This window comes from Takifugu flavidus, chromosome 3 (genome assembly GCF_003711565.1).
Source record: "Takifugu flavidus isolate HTHZ2018 chromosome 3, ASM371156v2, whole genome shotgun sequence".
Classification (NCBI taxonomy): domain Eukaryota; kingdom Metazoa; phylum Chordata; class Actinopteri; order Tetraodontiformes; family Tetraodontidae; genus Takifugu; species Takifugu flavidus.
This window is the reverse complement of record NC_079522.1, coordinates 14,543,062-14,565,185: the sequence shown is the minus strand read 5'-3', so window position 1 is coordinate 14,565,185 and position 22,124 is coordinate 14,543,062. Positions and strand designations below refer to the sequence as shown.

The 22,124-nt window shown below is 45.8% G+C and overlaps 1 protein-coding gene across 1 annotated transcript in view; it reads left to right on the top strand.

Annotated features, from left to right (window-relative positions):
- The window catches only part of LOC130522214 (gamma-aminobutyric acid receptor subunit gamma-3-like), a 49,825-nt gene that overhangs the window by 15,608 nt on the left and 12,093 nt on the right, over positions 1–22,124 (top strand). Inside the window, exons 4-7 of the mRNA XM_057026306.1 lie at positions 9,800–9,897; positions 10,248–10,379; positions 11,160–11,242; positions 16,525–16,662. Of these exons, the coding sequence (XP_056882286.1) occupies positions 9,800–9,897; positions 10,248–10,379; positions 11,160–11,242; positions 16,525–16,662 (451 nt within the window). The remainder of the gene's footprint in view (positions 1–9,799; positions 9,898–10,247; positions 10,380–11,159; positions 11,243–16,524; positions 16,663–22,124) is intronic.

Genomic DNA, 22,124 nt, shown 5'->3' with positions numbered 1-22,124 from the left:
AATATATGAAGGCAGGGCAGGAGCCACTCACATCACACAGCTCATTACCCAGCTAATCTTACACACGTCACGTTCTGCTCTGTTGTTTTTGTTGTTTTCACTCAGCCTATTTGGATAAATAATTTTCTGATGTTCTTGTTGCCATGGCTGCAGTACAGTAACCCTGTTGTTTGTGCATGTGCTCCAACTCCTCTTTACTTTTGTTTCCTGTAATCTTTCCGGTTCGTTGTCAGGAAACATCCCACCCGGTTAATGGTGTGAATCAGTGGCACGCATTTGTTTCACACATATTTCTGAATTTGGCAATATTCGGTGCACCGACTGAATCATAACGCAGTCTAGAACCTTGTGAATGTATACAGTGAAGCATGAGACACTGGACATTGCTGCTGGCGGGGCCCCTGCAGGCTGATCCAGGCCCTAATGAGGAGACCACAGAGGCTTACGTTGCCATCATGGCTCCTTTAGAGCAGGATCACCCAACGATACAGCTGCCGCCATCAATCATCGCAGCAGATAAAGCTGATAAAGTGCTTCTGTTACACGCCAACACTAGTGGGAAGCTCCCACGGTCCCACCGCCTTCGCTGGCGGCTCCAGTTTTGGACAGGAGCAGGAGATAGCCTGAGTGAAGAGCCTGTTGTGTGTGTGTGTGTGTGTGTGTGTGTGTAGAGTTATTGGGATGGGTTTTGTGCGTCCAACTCTGGAAAAACACAGAATTTGATCCGGCTCACTTTGTTCTGTTCTGAATATGAACCTTTGATTATCCCCATTATCCACGGGGCCCTCGTTACCTATTTTTTCTGTGCACCTTCGCACGTGTTCACCACAACCTTCAGAGACAGAAGCCGTGCACAGATGTGCTGGAGGTAAGAAGAGGAGCACAGGGCTCCTCCATCCGGAGCATTTCTCTGGTTTCAAAGTTCGGAGCGGCCAGGCTGATTATCTTTGAAGTTCTTGTTTCTATTTAAGGCTCCAACATCTATGCAAATGATGCACATTCGCTTTGCATTTGAGAGGAAAATGGTTTGATTTTTAATGTGACGTTTTGGACAACCTGAGGTCTTTTGTGAGGTCTCTTTTCTCACGTGTGACGGCGTGCGGCAGCAGGTCGGCGAGGCGCACCCGCGCACTCAGACTTGTCCGGGTGGAGAACTGTGACCCCGTGGGATCCCAGCGAAGGCCCTGCTGGGTAAACGCTTGGATGCCTCCGCTCCTGGCGTGGGTCAGTGGAACACAAATCCCTGGCCGTCCCCGCTCTGACTGGAGCGTAATTAGTGCGGAGTCGCCACCCTCGTGTCCCTCGCTCCGTGTCCACCTCCCAGATTCTTCTCAATTTTCTGCATTTCTCAGAGGGAACGTCACTTTGTCACAGAGACAAGTGTGTTCTTCGGCCTGGACTCGACCTAATTGATATCTTTTCATCCGCTCTCTAATGCGTTTCTTCTCGACTGCAGTCCATCATTTGGTCCACAACCTCCATTTAGCCTGTTGGGTCTTTCACAGCCTCCTCGTGTGTGTGAGAGAAAGAGAGAGAGACAGAGAGAGGATGAGACACTTGGAAAACCAGGTCAAATATTCAACGTCTCAATCTGGTCGGCGACGGAGGCGTCCGAACTCCAGGAAGCACCTCGTCCCTTCGACAAAACGCATTAATGTTCCTGGTGACGCGGCGCTAAATTAGGCTGAGCGAAGTTTAGGGCGTGGTTAAAGCGCATTAGCGGCATTAAGGTTGAGCTGCAGCGCTGGGCTTCCATGCCCGCTGCTGGGAGAGTTGGATAAAGCAGGCGGTAAATTGACAGACAAAGATGGACGCCCGTTGACGTCCGCACTGTTCTTATGCTCCGCGGCGGAGCTCGCGCGTGGGCAGCGTATCGAACTTGTCTCCCTGCTCTGGAGCCTGCTGGTGCATAAGGCAGGCGTGGTGATTGTTAGGCCCACCTCTCTGTCCATGGGACAAAGTAATTGTGTGAAAAGCAAGACATAATTCTTTATTGATCACCAATATTGTCCCAGTCTGCTCCACTTTAATCAAGGCGATCCAGTGGACATGTGACTCCCTCCGCAGCCTCCAGCCAGTCTTGCACACCTGTTGCTCCCGATACATAAACCTCAACACGACACACACTCTCTGCCGCATCCTCTGAGCTCCGTGCCTGATTTTCCAGCTGTGTTTCTCAGATTGATTTCCCAGTATCGACCCTGCCCGCTCCGGACCGGCCTGTCTCATCTTACCCCAGTAAACCACCAAACCAGTCTCTGTCTGCTCCTTGCCGGGTTTCCGTCTCCCTGATTTTCCCCCGACGTCTGATAGATTCTCCCCGCAGATTATCGAAGGGAGGATTACTCACCTGTGGGAGTCTTTTGGGAATTAATTTCACATGGCGCCGTGAGCTGAGCCTGTGTAATAAAGTTTGATATTAATGACCGTGTGCTGGATGTGGGGCCGTTTTCAGGCCGTGACAAATGTGGAGTATCTTCCAAATCTTGGAAAACGGCGCCGTGCAAAGCTAGCAGAAATATGTTTGTCATATTATAGCGTCGTATTTCTGTTGTTACTGCCTGTTTCTTATCAACCCCACTCAACTGAGACTCGTCATTTCCACTTGAGTTCACTTTGTGCAGCTGCTAGCTGGTGCTGGCTAACGCTATCATTAGCAACAATAACACAAATATGTCATTCCTCTGAAGGCTCTGATCGATCATCCTTGCATAATACAAGTACTTAATCACCACCGTAATTCCGCACAGATATGACGTCGAGAAGAAACTGAGATAAGCATTAACACAGGATTAAAATCAGCCCGCGCATGTAACATGCGATAAACAAAGAAGTCCAACAAACGGAAGCATTAAACATGATCAAATCTGGGGGGGTTCTGCTCGTGGCGAGCTGCTGAGTTTTACCCTTTCACAAGTGTGAATTGTTTGGGGGTTTAAAGGAATGTGTAGGTGTTGTTCCTGTGCAGTAGCAGACAGATCTGCACAATTATCAGCTCTAGATGTCATCCAGTGAAGAAACATTTCCCTCACACGCCAGCGTGGAAGTTCTCAGCAACGCACATCTGACCAAAGTGTCAAAGCAGATCATTTTCAGCTCCGTGGAGGTGTCATGCTGCTATCTGTGGTCATGTGACAGACCTTCTAATCTACGTGTACACGCTTGCGGGCCCCTCAGCAGACCTCACATCGGGGCTTCACATGGATTTATGCAAAGATATGCTCGGACCTTTGGCACACGGGTGAAATGGCCGGCGTTGGAGGACGCGGCTCGTCCAGACGCTTGAGAGCAGGTGGCCCTTGGACACGTGAGATAAAGCAAAAAATTGAGTGTACGCCGTGTGCTGAGCTACACGAGGCTCCGTTGTTTAAAACCGGCAATATCCTGGAAGAGTAAATCGGATCATCTCATGCGTGAACATGAAAGAACTGCGATGTCCAATCCTGCGGCGGGAGCACGAAGGCAGCACGCTGATCCTGGTCTGCTCAGAAATGTTTATTGAGGTTTAGCCAATGAAATTCTAATGTGTTTGCAGAAATGGGTGATAATCCTGGGAAAATATCGAGTGCATCTTGTTTCATCTGCCAAGACTCATAAAGCAGGCGGCGTTACGTCTTTGTTAATTCCCGATCCTGCGACCTCGTGAATGTTCAATTAGAGAACAGAAGACAACCGCAAAGGTGCCGATTTCACCTGGGTCTGATTATGAATGCGATGCTCTTACAAAACTCCCTCAAAGATTTCCATCATCTGCCTTTCAGCTGTCATTGATTTTTTTTTTCCCCTTTTAGAGGCCTATTTTAAAACGTGGCAAACTTCAGCTGAGTTCTGCTCAAATTTAGAGACGTGAACGCAACACGCGACACCTTCATGTTCTGGTTTTTGTGGCGGTGACTCAGCTAATTGTAGCTGAACTTCAATTTCATGTGAAGAACTTTGCTAATAATAATGTTGCTAATAATAAATCAGCTTTTCTTGAATTGTGATGAGAATCATGATCATCTGCTTCAGTACAGACGTCATCTTGAATAGATGTCCACGACAGACACGAGCGCTGTTTCACACGTGTCTCCAGGTGTGTCTGCTTCTTTTATACTTGGACACACTGACTTGAATGCTGATCGTCTTTCTTACGAAGGTTCCAGAAGTACTTTGATCCCCTTTGCTCTTAAAATAAACTCCATTCCGTGCAGGAAAGCCAAGAGCCCGATACAAAGGCAGTTTTATTTAGAGAACAAAAAGATCATGCGTAAGATAAAATACACAAGAAGAGAAATGATAAAACAAAGCTAAGTATTCACAATAAAAATAACCTCAAGAGTAAGCATAGCAATAGCGGCGTTTGCCTTTCCTTCCCTCTGGTCTTAGAAGGATGGAGCCAAACCAACGTGGACTCGGCCCAGTTTGTCCTTCACAAAGACAACCTCAGCGAATCAGCTTGCACTTGAGGCTCAGACATGTTGACAAGAGCACATTCATCATCCCATAATTGAGCGACAGAAAAAGGAACGGCGAGTCAGAGATAAAAGGGAACAGTTTATTATCCACATTGAACCCCCATCAATCTCCAGCAGCACTCCGTCTCCTTGGCGTTGAAAATCGTCCACCTGTTGGTCAGCAGCCATTTCTCTGGGACATTATTTGAGCCCCCCCCCCCCCCCCCATACATACTTAACATGAGGTCAAGTAGGTCAGTGGGAGTCTGGATGAGAATTGGTTCTTTTCCGTGGGATAAGGGCTTATCTGTGCCGCTAAGGTCAGGCTGTGCTGTCAGGAGGTGCTGAGAAACATTCATGATTAATAATCAGCGATGAGGATGATGATTGGGGGGGGGGGGGTGATTGCTTCATAAGTATCTTTGTGGGGACTTTGCACTGACTTTGAACAGCAGGATCACAGTTTTTCCAGACATTCTTCACTTATTTTCACAGACCAGCCACTCTTTCAAAGCACATATGGATGCAACATCTTGTCACACACGCTGTAAATGAGTAATCAGTCATTTAATTCCACTTGTCCAACCCTCACAACAGACACATTAGGTTGGCTATTATCATCTAAAATGGCATCCTCTTGTGGATGAGTAGGTATCAGCAATCATTTAGTAATTTCATTTTAATTTTACAGTTACACATCGTAACAGAGGATTTCTGAAATTTTCACCGTTGTCTAATTGACAACAGGAATAAAGACAGGAATATTTTGCAGGAATAAAACCAATATTTTACTTGGAATCGGGTTAACTGGTGGTTATACATGATTAGCTTTAATGATCTCCGTGTGTGCGTCATGGGGGGGCGGTTGTATTTGAGTGGCTTTTTAAGAGATTACGTCAAACACTGTGGAAAAACAACAGGTTTTAAATGTGACCCCCCCCCCCCACACACACACACACACGCACACACACACTAACAAGTAGCAGCGGGCTGTTTGCTAATGAGCTGCAGAGACCTGTCAGTCATGTCTTAAATCGCTGTCGGGTCTAATAGAGGCTTATACCTACAAAAGGTTGTGTTTTTTTTTGTAAGATGTTCTGAGGCGGGAGTTATGGCGATTTATCCGTTTTAATGCATAGCAGACTTTGCATTAGGTTATTTACAATCAAAACGTAACCCACTGGGACGTTTCTTATACTTTCATTGCATGTTGCTGCATAACACTGCAGATTCTGAGCAAAGAAAAAAGCACAAATGTGTCCAAAATGTTCTAGGTGCGACTAGGAAGCCGACAATTATTGCATGGTGAGGAAAAATCACGGCGTTAGCCTCCATCTCACTCAATTATTAAGCCAGTTTGTTGTTTCAGTCGGTCTTGAAGAGTCAGGCAGAAGGAGATGCTGACGGAGCCAAAGATCAACAAGTGAGGTTAAGTCAGGGAGAGCACAGGGCTCAAGAGAGGAAAGTGATGAAGCAGCTGCAGCGACTCGCTAACTATTGGCTTAAGATGACGAAGACATTAAGATGATGAAGAAGGAGCCAGATATTAATGTTATTAATACTCATAATGTTACTGTACAAAGCTGATGTGACTAGTCAATCATTTCCCAGTCAAAGTTTGTGCCTGTGTGCCACCTTTGCTCACAATCTATGCATCTTCTGGGGGGGGGGGGGGCTAGCCTCTCCATCCTTAAAACCTTGCGTGGGTGTCCTGGTCTGAGCGGAGCCCAGCATGCTTCCTGATTCAGCCGGCGCGTTTGTGCTCTTTCCAGCTTCTAAAGTTTCCGAAAGTACAGCGGCTTGCGGTGGCGTCTGTGTGGGTTTGTTTTTTCCGCTGACCTTCACCGGGGGGGCTCGGGCGGTCGCAGAGAACAAAGCCGAAAGGAAAGAATTCAACCAAAAAAAGGTTGGAGCGGTGGAAAAGGAGGTCAGTGTTCCGGGCTGGGACATTATTTATTCATTCAATGCATTCATTCAGAGAGCTGAGGTGGTATTCACCTTGTCTTAGCAAATTTTCTGAGCTGCAGGAAAAACCTCTGCCCCCCCGGCGTGTTGCATAACTGCAGGTGACCTTTTTAAATGGGGACACCTGTTGAAAGCAGAGGGCAGACACGTGGGCCAGGCTCTGAATGCTGCTCCACCAGATCTGCCGGGTCTCTTTGCTGTCGTCGAACTCCACTCGGCTTGGAGGACGGCGCGGTTCCACGGGAAATGTGTGGAAATGTCGAGCGGCTTATTTATTTGACCTCTTGGAATGAAAGTTGGAACTGCACAACGCAACAAGCAAAGGAGCAGTCCTGACAGATTTTCTGTCCTTAGTCATGTGACCTCAGTGCACCACCGCTCCACAGATGGTTTCCAAATCTCTGCCTGACGCATGCATCCTACCCCCCCCCCCCCCCCCCCACACACACACACACACACACACACACATATAAGACATAATGCTGGAACAAACATTAGTAAAATATTCCCAGGTTTGACGCCTCAATAATCTATTTATGCTTTTTATTCTAAACGTTGCATTCAGGAAACCAGGAAGTTCCTGTGTCTTGTTGACATATATTTGCTGTCAGGCTGTTGCGGGTGGAGCACAGGTGAGGCGATGCACCGTGGGACCCCCGCACGCCTCGCAGGAGATCCACACTGCAGGTCGACTGCTGCTGCACAGCTGTGATCTCAGCCTGAAGATCTGAAACGCTTCAAACGCAGTTAATGTCAGTGGTCCCGCAGTGATTGCTGGACAAAGGGCAAAAGTTAGTGACCAAACTTTACACGTCTTGACAGCTGACCTTTTGAAAGAGGAAATTTTGGAGTGTGTGTATGGGGGGGGAGGCTGTTCCCAATCAGGTGGTGACTCCCAGAGAAGAAGAGCAGCTCTGAGTTATCAGACGTTTTGCTGCCTCCAAAACGCTCTCGGCCTCCATGTCAGCCAATAGCAAAAATTAGTTGTAATAGCCGATCGCGACCTATAGAGGGCAGTAACTCTTACATATTTAATATAAAACACACCAAATTGAAAATATTTTGAATAAAATGTGTAGAATTGGACCAAAGCTAATCAGAAACAGTACGTCATACGCAAATATTTGTGTTGTCAGCTGAAGGAAATGGGTTTGAGGAGTAGTTACACTTTAAATACGCTGCATCTGCCCTCCTGGAGATGTTTCACTCAAAGACGTAGGAAAAATTAATGATGTTCCTAAATTGGTGCAGTCGATCCTCCTCATTATGAAACTGATGATGCCAGAGAGACAGTGGACTGACTGACAACATCCCTAATTAATTTCACTCAGACGCCTTCAGCTGTCAACACTTCTTTTGTCATTTAAAAAGGGATTTCACACCATCAAATATGGGTTGTTTTTGGGGATGTTTTGCCTCTTTTAAGTCAATTAACCAAATATCTGACTTTTATTCAATGTGGTATGTTCCTTCTGTGTTAAATTATACATTTTCCTTCTGAATACGTTTGTATTTTCAGTCCAATTTTCAGGAGAAATGATGAATTTTTGATCTCGCCAGGGTTCCCTCGCATTTCCTGTTCCTGTCGGCCTCGACGTGAGCGTCACGCGGGGGCGGCAACGAAATAGTCTATCGCGGGCTGAATATTCGAAGAACCAAGCTGAAATATTTATCTCGTAAATAATGAACTTCCCGATCTCTGTCCCCAACATTCGGCGGCTGACTTTTCCCCGGCAGAAGTGTACAGATCACCCCTGATTATTGCTGCTGTTTGTCAGCAGCTGTGAATAATGGACGTCCTCTTTCTCCAACTTTGAAGTGGATCCTCGGGGGGATAATGCCAGTCTCCGTAGTTAATTTCAGTCAGATATCTCCCAACACTTGCCTCCATTGTTTTGCATAATGTCCATGAATAATGGACCTGCTTCAGCGCCACGTCTCCAACGCGTAGTCATCCCCACCCAGAGGAACAGATGGAAGCAGAAAATCCCATTTGGGGGTTCGCTATGAGAGTTCAGTCTTCCTCAGGAGTAACGCCAAATGCCTGGTGTTGTGCTGGCACGCCGGGGCTGTCGGGATGTGCCTTTCAGTAATTATTTTGTGCAAAGGTCGCCCAGGCTGAGGTTAGCGATGAGGATTCTGGTGACCGTTGTGTTAAGAAGGTCAAGTCTCATCTGCCTGCTTTTGAAAAAGGTCGGAAAAGTCAGAAATTGACTGTATGATGGCGCAATGTTCAGTGTGTTTACTTCAGTAAATCTAATTTCCACGTGTGATTGAAAGGAAGGCTGCGTAAATTGTAAACAAATGTGTCGGGTTAGCTCTTACATCATGTTGTTCCAAAGACAGTGAGCTAAAAGAGCATTGTGGGGTTGAGACGTACAATAATCTGTTGGAGTAGAGACAAAAACTCTCTTTGCAGCTGTGGAAAAAAGCTAAATTCATCTCAAAAAAGTAAAAATTGTTTTTTTTATCCGCACATGACCGTGGTATGGTCAGTTAACAGCTAGCATTAGCAGTAGCGTGAGTCTTAATAGCCTGAATATAATCGTTATCTCTCAGATTATCAAGATGCTATTCCAAATATACCTTTTGTCTATTAATTCTTCTTAATTGGAATAATAATCTACTATCTGTGGCCTCAGTCTAAAACAATCCTTTCACTGAGGCTAACCCTCGAATACAAAACAAGCCATAGATGGAGGCAGACATCTATGAAGGTATTCCATTTTAGTTTTGGGTGTAAGTAACAATATGTGGGGAAATGAGCAGCCTGGCCGAGCTCTGCTCTCTCCAAGCGCTTTTTTTCTTGTTTATTATGTCCACTCCTGCATCAATAAACTGCATTTCCAATTCAAATTTGCACTAATAGTTATTACTTATTACCATAATAATTACTGTGCCACTAATCATTACACACTGTGCCTTTTCGAAGGCTAAAAAAAACCACGTGGGGACGTTATTTTATTGAAATTTACATCAGAGTTTTGGGGCTATGATGAACAACTCTAACAACAAACAAAGATTCCTCTGTCCAAACACAGTCGGGTCAGGAAATGCACTGACCGTTGACACCGAAGCTGCGGCGGCTGTATTCAAAGTTCCTAGTTTCAGAATAGATCTAAAAACCATATCGTCTCGTTCAATAGTTTAAGGAGTTTGAACTGTGAAGAATGTCGCCTTTCACAGTTTAGCTGAATGAAACATTCCAAAAGTGCTGAGCCAAGTCTTTCATTTCCATCTGAAGAGCCTGACGTGTGTTCTACAGGTTGCTCTCTTTTGACACGGACCTCCTCCGGGAGGACTGGCCCACTTTCATCCAAATATAGTTTTCCAAGCTCATGAAAGAACAAATAAAGGCAGCTGCAATCGCTATATTGACTCCGCTGCTCTCTCACCAGGAGTACCAGATCGATATCATCTTCGCCCAGTCGTGGGTCGACACCCGTCTACGCTACAACAGCAGCAGCACCACTATGCCCACTCTGACCCTCAACAGGTACGTTCTCGGAGCATTTCCCAAAAACAGCCAGTGGGAATGTCGGCATGTGGAAAGGTTTTTTTTTTTTTTTTTTTTGTCTAACAGGCTGGTGAGAGCCTTCCTGTACCAAAGACCAGTGCAGCTATTGAGCTTCAACATTGTCACACTGTGAATAACTCGCTTGGAAACAGTCTTCTCCCCTCGCCTGCCATTAGTGGAACAAATTGATCGATGCGCTGTGTCACAATTTCATCCTCGAGTTGCTTTGTGAAGCTACCGCTTTCCTTTTAGGAGAATCGGAAGGAATTTGGGGTTGATAATGTCTCCGCTGAAGTGTCTGTCACTCCCTCTCTCTCTCCTTCCATCAGCAATATGGTCGGCCTTATTTGGCTCCCCGACACCATCTTTAGGAATTCCAAGAACGCCGACTCTCACTGGATAACGACCCCGAATCAGCTGCTCCGAATCAGGAACAACGGGACGATTCTCTACACGCTGAGGTAAAAGTTCCCCTGTGATAAATCAACAATAAACCCGCCCGCAGTTCTCCGCAGGAGGTTCTTGGCACAACAAACCCTTTTAGCTTCAATATCCGTCACATGTGAGATGTTTCCTGATAGAGTCGAGACCTCGAACAGTCGTGATGGTTTAGCCCCGCCCCCACTTCAGCATCCAGCTGAGGTTTGAAATTCTGATGCTCCTCAAGCTTCTTTTAGCAAAGCGGAACGCCGTCCCTGCGCGCCAAAACGAAGAACAGCGCTCCTCTTCAAATACTGTGCAGCAGCTGGACATCTGACGCGGAGATTAGGGTTCAGTTCCAGCATCATGTGAAAGCTTTCAGCATAAATCCTGGTCAAACAACATGTTTGTGTTGTTGTAAGCCCAACATTGAGCTAATTTATCCTCACACAAGGCTCCTTTGTCCCCAAACTTATTGATGGACAGGAGACAAAGATGCAATGGACAGTAAAGGACATGGAGGTCTGGTTGGTCTCGTTCCTCCAGCTGATACTGGATCTGCTGGGAGTATTTCAGGATGGTGATTATGAAGTCAGGTTTCCTTTTCTGCCTGGACCGTCACACAGCTCCCTCACAACATCTCCTGCGCACTCGTCCGGCCCAGCGCTCCATTTCTTTTTACCCTTTTTGGGTTTATTTCTGCCTACGTGCCCTCGAGCACAGCAGCCAGCTGCAGATAAATGATAGTTATTTTGAATAACAATGTTTCTGAATTCTGTGTTTACAGGTTTAGCTCATGTTGGTAATCTTTGTCTCCCCAGGATGACCATCAATGCAGAGTGCCAGCTGCAGCTCCATAATTTCCCCATGGACGAGCACTCCTGTCCTCTCGTCTTCTCCAGCTGTGAATATTCACACACCCACCCACACACACACACACACACACACACACATATCAGTGAGACGTTATCTAGATTGGCTGTTGGTGTCTCCACACGAGGACCATCCGTGATTGATACATTCGGAGTTTCAGCAAACAGACGACTTGATGACTTCTTCAATCATCCGGCGTCGGAGCTGCCCGGAGCCATTAACATTCCGAGGATTCAGCAGGAAAGTGAGAGCAGCAGCCGGAATTGTTGCGGGGCTGATCCGGGAGCTTAACTAGAGCCGCTCTCTTACTTTTAATTTTTCTCTTTTTCTGGGCTGGACTCTCACTCTTCACCTGCATTTTCCCTCCACACAGGCGGCTGCTCAGCCTGTAGATAAAGCAGCTCCTTCCCTATTTGTAGCCCTCAAAAAATAGCCTGAAGTCTATTTGCTTTAGACCAGATGAAGTCTGCTTTTCCTCTGTTTCACTTGAGCTTCCCCTGAGGCACAGTGGTGAGTGTCGTTAATGGATGCCTCCAAAAATCAGTCCTACACGCATCGTCATTTCCTGTTTTCCTTGATGAGAGCTCATCCAGGTTGTTGTTCCTCAATTCATGAGCAGGAAGGTGAGAGTTTGATCCTGCAAATACAACCTATAGTCTTTCATAAATTAGCACTGCTTTCATTTAGGATGCAAATTTCTGTTGGCCTAAAAGATCAATCCAAATCAATTTAGTTGCCTGAATTTCCTTTTGATTTTAACTTCTCAATTTAAATATCTGTTAATTCGCTGACTTCCTTAATTTAATAAGCTTTCATACATTTTCAGAAGTCTTTTACCTTTTATACAAACTGGATAATAACCAGCCCATTAAGATGATAATTAAGCTTTTGTGCCTTACAAGTTTATTTTTCCTTGATAATCAAGGAAATGATGGTGGTATAAATGGTGATGAATGGAAAATGTGAGATCTTTGTCAGCAGTACGGTGGGCAGCAGGTCATTAACCACATATTTGTCAATATTGTCATGAAACCACAAGAATCTGTTTCACTGGTCTGACACAGCGACATCGACAAAGATTAAAGTGGACAGAACATGAAGCTGGCCAAATGGGTTCTCTTTTAGGGTTTGTAGCCACTATACAATTACAGAAAAAGGGGTGGGGGGGGGGTCTAAAATACAAGCAAAACACCCAGAAATCAGTCAGAAATGTTTCTAAATGTTGAGATAAAAGAAAGCTGTCACACATCAAACAAAATGTAACTTTTGTTTTTGGTGTCGCAGCTCCAGCTGATGCCGCCAAGGTTCTGTATAGCGATGGTGGCTAACATAAAAGCCCTCCCACAATCTGTAAACCACCGTAAACATTTACGAATCATCGACGGCAGGATTTACTCAACATCATGTGTAAAAAAAAAAAAAAAAAAAGAATCACCAACACGTTTCCAAATCTCATTGAGCATCTCCTGCTAAAAGAGGGTTGCTGTTCCGTTCGTCCCCTGCGGAAATGCAGGAGTTTGGACTCAGATGAGGACCGAGTTCCGGGCCACAGCAAGGTCGACCCCATAAGCAGAGCCTCGGCTGCTCTAATGATGGCGCCCGGCTTTGAGCGGCTCCGTGATTCAGAGCTGCGTCGTCAGAGCGGTAACAAACGAGGGAAATGTATTCTTAGAACAGCGCTCCTTCTCAGATGAAATTTGTGATTCAGGCTGAAATCGCAGACAAACCCCATCCTGTCTCATTAGCAGGACGTACAAAAACGTTTAGATGTTTACAACCATTTGCAAGCACTCACTCCAACTCCTTTTATGTTGAGGCGCCGCGGCACCACCAAAATCCCGACAAACGAAGGCACACGCCCTAATGGCGACATTAGAAGTGCCACAGTCTTGTAAGTGTTTATTGCTCCATTAAGCAGGCTTATTACATTACATGACACCTAAAAAGCACTGAAATCACATTTGCTTTGGTGAGACGGCTCATTCTCTCGGACCAGACGTCCTCCGATAGCTTTGATTTAATTTGAGTAATAACCGTTACCTGATGAGACGACAGATATTTGAGGGAGTCTCCGCTCGGTGTTGACTCTAGCTAATCAATTAAATCTTTCTGAACACACGCGGCTTATATTGTTTTGTGGAGACCAAGGCCGATGTTTTTCTCAGGGATTTAGCAGCCAATTAAAGTTCAAGTTTTTTTTGATTCGTCAGTTGGTGTATTAGCGTATTTGGATTCCCATCTCAGCTTTCTGTGATTTCAGTGTGGCGTGATGATAAATACAAACAACAGGAATTCTAATTTCCGGTCGTCTTTGCAGAAAGTTCTCCTAAACGTGAGGCTTTTTCCCACCGCGTGTTTCACATTTGGACGAAAATGCTCCAAATGGCCGGCGTGTATGGGTTAATTACACCTGAGCGCACGGACAAAGTCAAACTATCTGTCTGTGCCCGTTTGCCAGAGCTTGTTGAATCATTTTTAGGGGAAAAACTTGTTGAGGGAAGCAGAAACGGCTGGACCTCCTCGGTTTTTAACGCCAAGGACACCTAAAGCATCAGTGTAAAGCCGGATTTCTGTCACATCATCTGCTCCAAGCTTGTTTCAACATGTTTCTGGCAACAGCAGAGTGGCTTTTTTTTAAACTGAATAATAGTTTCCAGCTGGTTGCTGGTTTAAAACTAAATTTCATTGGCTTTCAAGCCCACTTCATTTAGAAGCCTGAATGGAACTTCATTGAAAACGTCCGAGATTACAAATGGATGCAAATCTGAGTGTTTTCTTTCGCATTAGACGTGGACCTGATGAATGCCGCCCAACACTGTGCCAGACGCAGGTTTTATATTCACCTCTCGGAGGTTTGTCGCACTCTCATGCTGCTGTCATTCAAAGTGACTGCGGTTATTATGGAAACAGCAGGAGGCTTCAAAAAGCTTTACGGCTGATTATAAGCACTCATTCCTGCTGTTATCCCCATCATGGTTATTACAACCCTCACATCTTAAAGAACAGGCGTCCCAGCACTGCTGTTATGCATGAAGTATGCTATTTGTGTCATGAAGACGGGAGCTGTATGTTGGTCTGAAGTTTCACGTCAATCACAAAGCTTTAAAAAATGACAGCCCTAAATTTGTGGGTCCAGATGTAGCAGCTGTGGCGCGCCTGTTGAAGGGGACGGATGTTTTATTGGCAGGATGGTTGTTGAGCCCCTCAAACGGACTTGCCCTGCTTCACCTGTTCGCCTGCTGTTGAATCTACTCAAGCACTTAAGAGGTTTGAGAGCTGCTTCTAGAAAAACGTGTGTTTAGTGAGTGAGTGTGCTTCACATCAGGCACGACAAACGCGCGGCTCGCGGTCCACATGTGGCCCGTCTCACGCTTCAGCGGGGACACCACTAGTTCTGCAGATCCACATTTTTCACCTACAACAATTATTTCACTTTTCAGGAAGGAGGACATGCCAATTATTGGATATTATTTTTTAAATCAAAATATCCCATTTTGTTTCGTAAAATATTCAATCTGTAGTCTATTTTCTTTTTCTTCGGTAATAATGGTTCAAGGTTTTGTAAATAGATTCGTCTTTTACCAAAAAAGAACGATCTTAAAGTACATGATGTCTATAGGGACTTTAGAGTCTGTCAGACTCACTTTATACATAATTTTGTGTTGGCGTTCCTGATATAAATGCAGCTAACTTTATTTTGTACGGTAACATTTTTCCTAGTTTTTGTAAGTGCCTCTTTGCAACTTCCTTCTTTGGATTAGCAGAGACAGATCAGACAGTTGCACTTCAATTGTGACATCCCAAAAAAGTCCCACCAAGTCTGCGTGGATGTGGTGGGTTCTCGTTAATTAATTGGTGCTGTTCTTTACATCCTTTTAGGAGATATACATTGAAAGGCTCCTGCTGAAAGTTCCGTAGGAGTTTTCAGACTTCAGAAAAGGAGAACAGGTGTGTCGGTCGAGATCGGAATACCGAGCACTGCTGCTGTAGAGGGTCCAAATCCAAGAACGTCTGGTGTTAATCGTAGATGACATCAGTGACACGTGCACATCTCTAGTGCATGAAGTGACACTTGCAGCTTGATGAGATGTGCTGTGCTATTCCTAGACGCTCTCTGGAGATCATGCTGTTGCAAATGCGTGTGTGTTTCTTACATTTATAGATATAATCAGCGGCGCTTCCTACCTGCTTCCTAAAGTAATATATATCAAAAAACGCTGCACTTCCACTCTGACTTCCACTTATTACACCGTTTGAGAGCCACGACGGGGTTCCTTTAAAGGTGCCCTATGCGATCTTGCATGGATTTCAAATTGTTGGCATTTCCCCTTGATCTGCCAACTGCATTCTCTTAGAATACACTCTGGAAATGGCCCAGTCTTGGGAAAACACAGTAGGGAGACCAGCTGTGCACTAAAACATAACAAACCACATTCTGGCCAATCACGGGTTTAGATGGTTGTTGGAGAAGTGTGTGTGTGTGTGTGTGTGTGGGGGGGGGGGGGGGGGGGGGGGGGGGTAGCCATTTTGCGACATTCAAATTTGATGCCTCTTGGTGCCAGTTATTGAAACGCTGGGGGTGAATTGCTCTGCATTGTTTTGTCTTTATTTCGAATGTGACGTCACACAAGATCGCATAGCGCGCCTTTGATGGTCAATCATCCGGTTTTATGTTCTACACAGCACTCAAGATTTACCTCAGAAAACCTCCTCTAAAAATGGAACAAGGGAAATAACAACAAATACTTGGGGTTTAGATGTTTATTTTCTGTTCAAAATAAACTACACAGGGAAGATTGTCAAAATGGCTCCTGGGAAACGAGTATTCGCGAAAACAACAACAGCAAGAAGTGCTAAACTCATTAGCGACACGCTCAGACGCAGCTCCTGGTTTTCCCACTTAACCCGAGGACCGACGTGAATATCCTGCAGCCTGAGAACGTGAACCACAGCTGGAGCGTTCTGGTCAACCCTCTCATCAGCACCTCTCGGCTCCTTGGTGGAAGAGTACTTTCACACGTCTGAAGTGTCATATTACATGTAGGCAGGGCGGGTTTATCATGGACGCCATGTCGTGCCTCTTTCAAGTTTTTCAAGTTTTTGAGTTGCGTTACACGCATAGAAATTCAGACTTTAAAGGAGAGTCAGGTCCCGATTGGCTTATAGAATGCAAATGACATGTTGGATAACACGGCTAGTGTTATCCAGGTCTGGGCCACAGAACAATGAACACTTCATCATCCACTGCGTTATGGTGAACTGATGTGCTTCCTCTGAAATGTGTCTTTTATGCTTCGAACTCCTTATTTCCAGACGGTTACCCACGAGACGAGATCATCTACAAGTGGAATCGGAACTCTGTGGCGACATCGGACCAGAAGTACTGGAGGCTTTACCAGTTTGATTTCATGGGACTGCGGAACACCACCGATATGCTGACGACGACAGCAGGTGGGACTTGCATTTTCAAGGTCGGCGGGTCGCCCTTCGGGGTCGTTTGGTCGATGTTCATTTAAAACTCTGGCTGAGAGGAGGGCAGAGGTCTCACATGCTGCTAAACAGCTGAACTAGCAGGAGTCCACGAACGGCAGCCTTCCTTAGCATAAACGCCACGCTCATGGATGTAACCATGCTTCTACACACTCGGCTCTCATAAGTATTCCCTTCAGGTGTGAGGGCAAATAGGTTTTTCCGCTGACATTAATCACCAAGATTAAAGATTTAAAGGGAGGTTTAATTATTCACTCCTTTTCCCGCTCTCCCCTGCCGCCGTTATCAGGCCCCGTCCTCGTTGACGGTTTTATTTAGCCCCGTCCCGTGTTGAGGCAGGTGGAAAAACGCGCCCGCGCCGCCAGGTGCCGGTAATCACAGCCGCAGATGGCGTGCGGTGGACAAATTCCTGCTCCTGCTTCCAGGCGACCCTTGACGCCTGATTTGAATGTGTTAATAAGGACTGTTTGTGAGTGAAGGAGGAGGAAAGGAGCTCGAGGTGGGGATCCTTGACCTTGTTTAAGAGTGCACAAACATACCTATTTCAACTAAACGTCGATGAATATTCTGGGAGGGAGAGGTTTTGGGATGCTGAACAGGAGGGATGGATCAGTTTGTCCGGGAGAGAAGGGTGTTGGAGAGATTGCCAAAGCAATTTAGTCATCCGTCTGTCAAGCAACACGAATGCTGAGGAAGCATTCTGCTGGTTTTAACTTCTGGTCACTAAAGCAGGCAGAGTTGATTTGGAGAGCTTTTGATTGGACAAATTATGCTTTCATGGACGCCCGCTGCGGTATCGGGGCACAGTCAAAATATTTTTCTGCCGCCACGCTCGATAGCAACACCTAGCCCATGCATCTACCTCATGCGGTGAAAGAAAATGAACCGTTTATTCATTTATTACCTCTGGCCTCCCACTCCATCTCTTTGCACACAGCGATTAGGCTAAAATGAATCATCGTTAATCTATACTGTGACAAACTTTAGAGGAGCTGCTTTCGCTGTCTCCACTTTAAAAACTCCATGCCTGATAAACACTTCAGCAGCCCTTTAATGAGGGAAGACTGGACAGATCCCCAGACAGAGAACCTTCTGGGACCTCTGCCTCGTCGTTATCGCTTCAGTAGAATTCCCTTCAAAAGGCCCTAGAGAGGAATCCCCGCTGCTTTGTTCTCCTCTGCCATTTCAGGTTCCTCCTAAAAACCCCTCTTATCTGCTTTTCTGAAGTCAGGTTGCAGAAATGTGCGAGGAATCTGGATATTAGCATGCAACGCGCCTCCACCGACATCTGACCTAATGGGTCTATTTGATGAGAGCTCCCCCGTGTCATTAGTTGCACTCGCAGATGAGATTGAAATGACAACTGGATGTTGTGGAACCTCGTGTTTGTGCTAGCAAAGGTGGCTCTGTCAGAAACAGAAAAAGCAACATTAATTGGCTGCTGCCTGGACGTCACCTGCGGGCTGCCATCTATTTTTTCCCGAGCAATCATCAGCACAGCCGGCCTGTCAGACACCGGCTGGCTGTGACAGGAGCGGTGTATATTTGGCACAGAAAAGTGGAGCGAGCATGTCCGAATGCGGTAAAGCTCGCTCTCGGCCCAGCTGCGTCACATGACTCTGCGAATGCTAATCAACACATCTGGACAATTTTGTGCTGAGTCAGGTGGTTTTTGGCCTTGCATTTCTCATGGCAATGAGACACGTAAGACCTACCTGTTAGCTAGCTGGAATTAGTGACATTTTTTGAACCTAATTAATTATATGTAATTATATGAAACTGATACTAATAAGCATTGGCTCATTGAGCGTATATGCAGTGATACAGCAGGCCTCCCTGATACCGACCTGTTATACAGTAAATCTGTTCTCTTCATGTCGTATTATCCGCTCGGCCCAGTGTTGTATGTTTCAGGAGGGTCTGAGCTACCTCCTCTGGTTCTTATTGTCAGGTTCTAAGAAATCTGCCTGAATCATGGGAACAGGCTGTTGTGATAGCAGATCAGATCTGAGAGTCTGCGAACACATGGCCCGCTAGCTGTGTTAGCTACCAACAACTATTGCTGTATTTTTAACCCACAATGGCCAGAGGAGGATTTGGTTGCAGATATCCCCATGTCATTCTCAAAATTAACCCATTTTAAAGCTTATTATCTTCTGATCTGTGTGTGAGTCGGAGCATTTTATGATGTTTTTGTTATTTTATTTTAGCATTTGACTTCAGTCATAGCTGCACAAACATTTTTAATTGTTTTACCTTTAAAGGCACTGGAAATTAAGTGTTTCGGGATGAGCCTAAGGTGATGTAACATCTAAGTGGGATCCTTTATGGATTCTCACGCCACATTGATGCCATTATGAGGTGTATTAATTTAAGTAGGTCGTCACTGGAGGCCTACGTGTAAAATGCACAGCCTGCCACTTTGGGTGTTTTCATAAATATTCATGAGGAGACGCCATCCGATTGGCCGATTAAGGAGCCACGTGATTAGTTAGTCTCAGCCGAGTTTCCTGCTGTTGAAGGTGCAGTTTAGCTCTTTGCTCCTGCTCTATTAATGATATAAATTATGCATCAAAACTGCGAGGCTACATGAGCGTAATCCTAATTGCTAGTAGTTATAGCTAATAATTATAATTGTATTTTGAATATAAAAAGGTTAAATGGGTTTATAGTGATTTCAGAAGTATATTAATATCAACACAAAAGAAAGTTTATAAAGATAAACAGGATATCAAAAGTAACAGTATCCCAAAATTAACTTGAAAATAGAAAAATAAATGAACAAACGTTAACTCAGACACCTAGGGCCTGTATTTAAATTTTGAAGCTGGAAAACCTGTAAAGAATGTTGTAATGGCTGCTGCATAGGTAGAGTCATCGCTCACTGTCTACCTGGACATAATTAACTGATTAACGACGTTAACTGACTAAGTTAATAAGTTTGTTGCAAAAGAAGAATTAGCTTTAAAATGACCTTAAGCTATGTTATCAATATTTTTGATGAGTCAGCCGGGTATTTCATACCTGTCGTCGATATTCTTATGAAATTTCCGTTTCAAGGATTTTCATGAATATGTATTAGATTTTGGCTAATCCTGATAGCGGATTTTATTCATATTTATGAGATTCCAGGACCTCGCCGGGCCAATTGGATGACGGCTTCTCGCGAACATTTACTGAATTTGGGCCAATCGGATGGTGGCTTTTCATGAATATTTATGAATTCCTAGACATTGCTGAGGGAAAAAAATCACCTGGGGGGGGTGCTGTGTCTAGTTCTATTTCTAAGTCTGTGTGAGAAGGTCAGTGCATTAGCTGCTATTTAAGCTATTTGTTAGAGTTGATAACAGTCATTTGCCAATTTGATGAAGCTGTACTTTTTGATCATATTGTGATCAATATGATATGCATCTTATCCATCTGCAGCCGAGCATCAAATCAATTCTATCAATCCTGACAGATTCTGTGTGAACGTGCGGGTCGGGAGAGTTTAGCTGCAGGGCTGCTGGCATGCTGAATGTGATCGCATGCTTTGTGTGTGCGAACGAAAAGAGAAGAGCATGTTTTTATCGTTGCAGGTCTGAGCTGGTGGCCCAAGGAAAACAGTTCAGCTGGGTTGTTTGGGAGGAAAACGCTTTATGAAAGGAAATAAAAGTCCAACATTTTATAGAAAAGCACCGACTTTTCCCAGCGTTGCTGACATGAGTGCGGGGGGGGGGCTGATGAGGATTCTACACGGGTGTGTGTACAGCTGTTCCAACAGAGAGGTCGGTGGTCACCAGGATGTCACATCAGGTCTGCTGCTGATGGGGCACCAGCGTTGGCATCATATGTTTGTGCTCTGAGGGTCGCTGCCACATCAGGAAGTGTGGATCTTATTTGGACAGAATAATAAAAGTTTTCAGCTCCGCGGCGCTCACCAAGTCTCAACGCAGCACCATGCTGCTGTTTATCTGTTTCACAGCTGCACAGTTCACTTGCTGCGGCGTGCTGGGTGGTCAGTGTTCTAATGGGCCCCAGCAGGGCCCTGTTTCACTGCCAACACTGCCGGAACCAGTGCCGGCATTTTGCTGCCTTTAGCCTCTTCTGGTGTTTAAAACTACAGGGGGATTTAAAAAAAACACTTATCTTTTCTGTGTTGGTTTTAAATGATGAGGATGTGCTCGTCACATCTAAAACCCTGGCAGTGGACCACCTGTGTCTAGAAAGGGTTGCGAACCACCTTGGGTAAGAACGGGTCAGGGAACAGGGAAACAAAGAACCGCCGCTGATTATTGCTCAAATAAGATCCACTTCTGGTAACAGTGGCTCATGGACCAACTCTTTAAGAATAGGTTAGAACCACCTGCGCTGGGTTCAGAACCCACTGTGCTGGATTTAGAACCCCCTGTGCTGGGTTTAAACCCCCTGTGCTGGGTTTAGAACCCCCTGTGCTGGGTTTAGAACCCCCTGTACTGGGTTTAGAACCCCCTGTGCTGGGTTCAGAACCCACTGTGCTGGATTTAGAACCCCCTGTGCTGGATTTAGAACCCCCTGTGCTGGGTTCAGAACCCCCTGGTTTGGATTTAGAACCCCCTGTGCTGGGTTTAAACCCCCTGTGCTGGGTTTAGAACCCCCTGTGCTGGGTTTAGAACCACCTGTGCTGGGTTCAGAACCACCTGTGCTGGGTTTAAACCCCCTGTGCTGGATTTAGAACCCCCTGTGCTGGGTTTAGAACCCCCTGTGCTGGGTTTAGAACCCCCTGTGCTGGATTTAGAACCCCCTGTACTGGGTTCAGAACCCCCTGTGCTGGATTTAGAACCCCCTGTACTGGGTTCAGAACCCCCTGTGCTGGGTTTAAACCCCCTGTGCTGGATTTAGAACCCCCTGTGCTGGGTTTCGAACCACCTATGTTTGTTCAAAAACCCTCCTCTGGTGAGAATGAGACTAGAACCCAGGTCAATCTCTGATCATACTGGATGGAGAATCACCTGTGTCTGGTCGAGAACCCCCCAAATTGGTTGGAGATCCATCTCTGAAGGTTCCAGGCTCAGTGGCCCCGGCCTACCTTCTGATGGGGGTTAGAGAACCTCCCGTCTTGGTGGCATTCAGTGAGCCCAGACAGGAAACAGCTGTCAGCTTCACAAAGGAAATGTCGGGGTGCCGCCGCCGAGTGTTGATCCACATTTGTGAGTCTGAAAGCAACAAACATTCATCTGCACGGCTCTGGCGACGCCACGCTTGTGTTCTCTGCACCTGGCAATTAAAACGAGCTTTCGGCTCCTCCGAGGAATGAGCCGCGGCGCTCCGCTGCAGATGTTTTATTCAACCCCGCATCCTCCACATGGAAGCGTCTCGCTGGCGGTGCGTTTTAGTGCTCAGCCCTCACGCCGTTATAGCAGCATCGGGATCCGTCCTTCCTCCGTCGCTCCCTTACTCCTCGT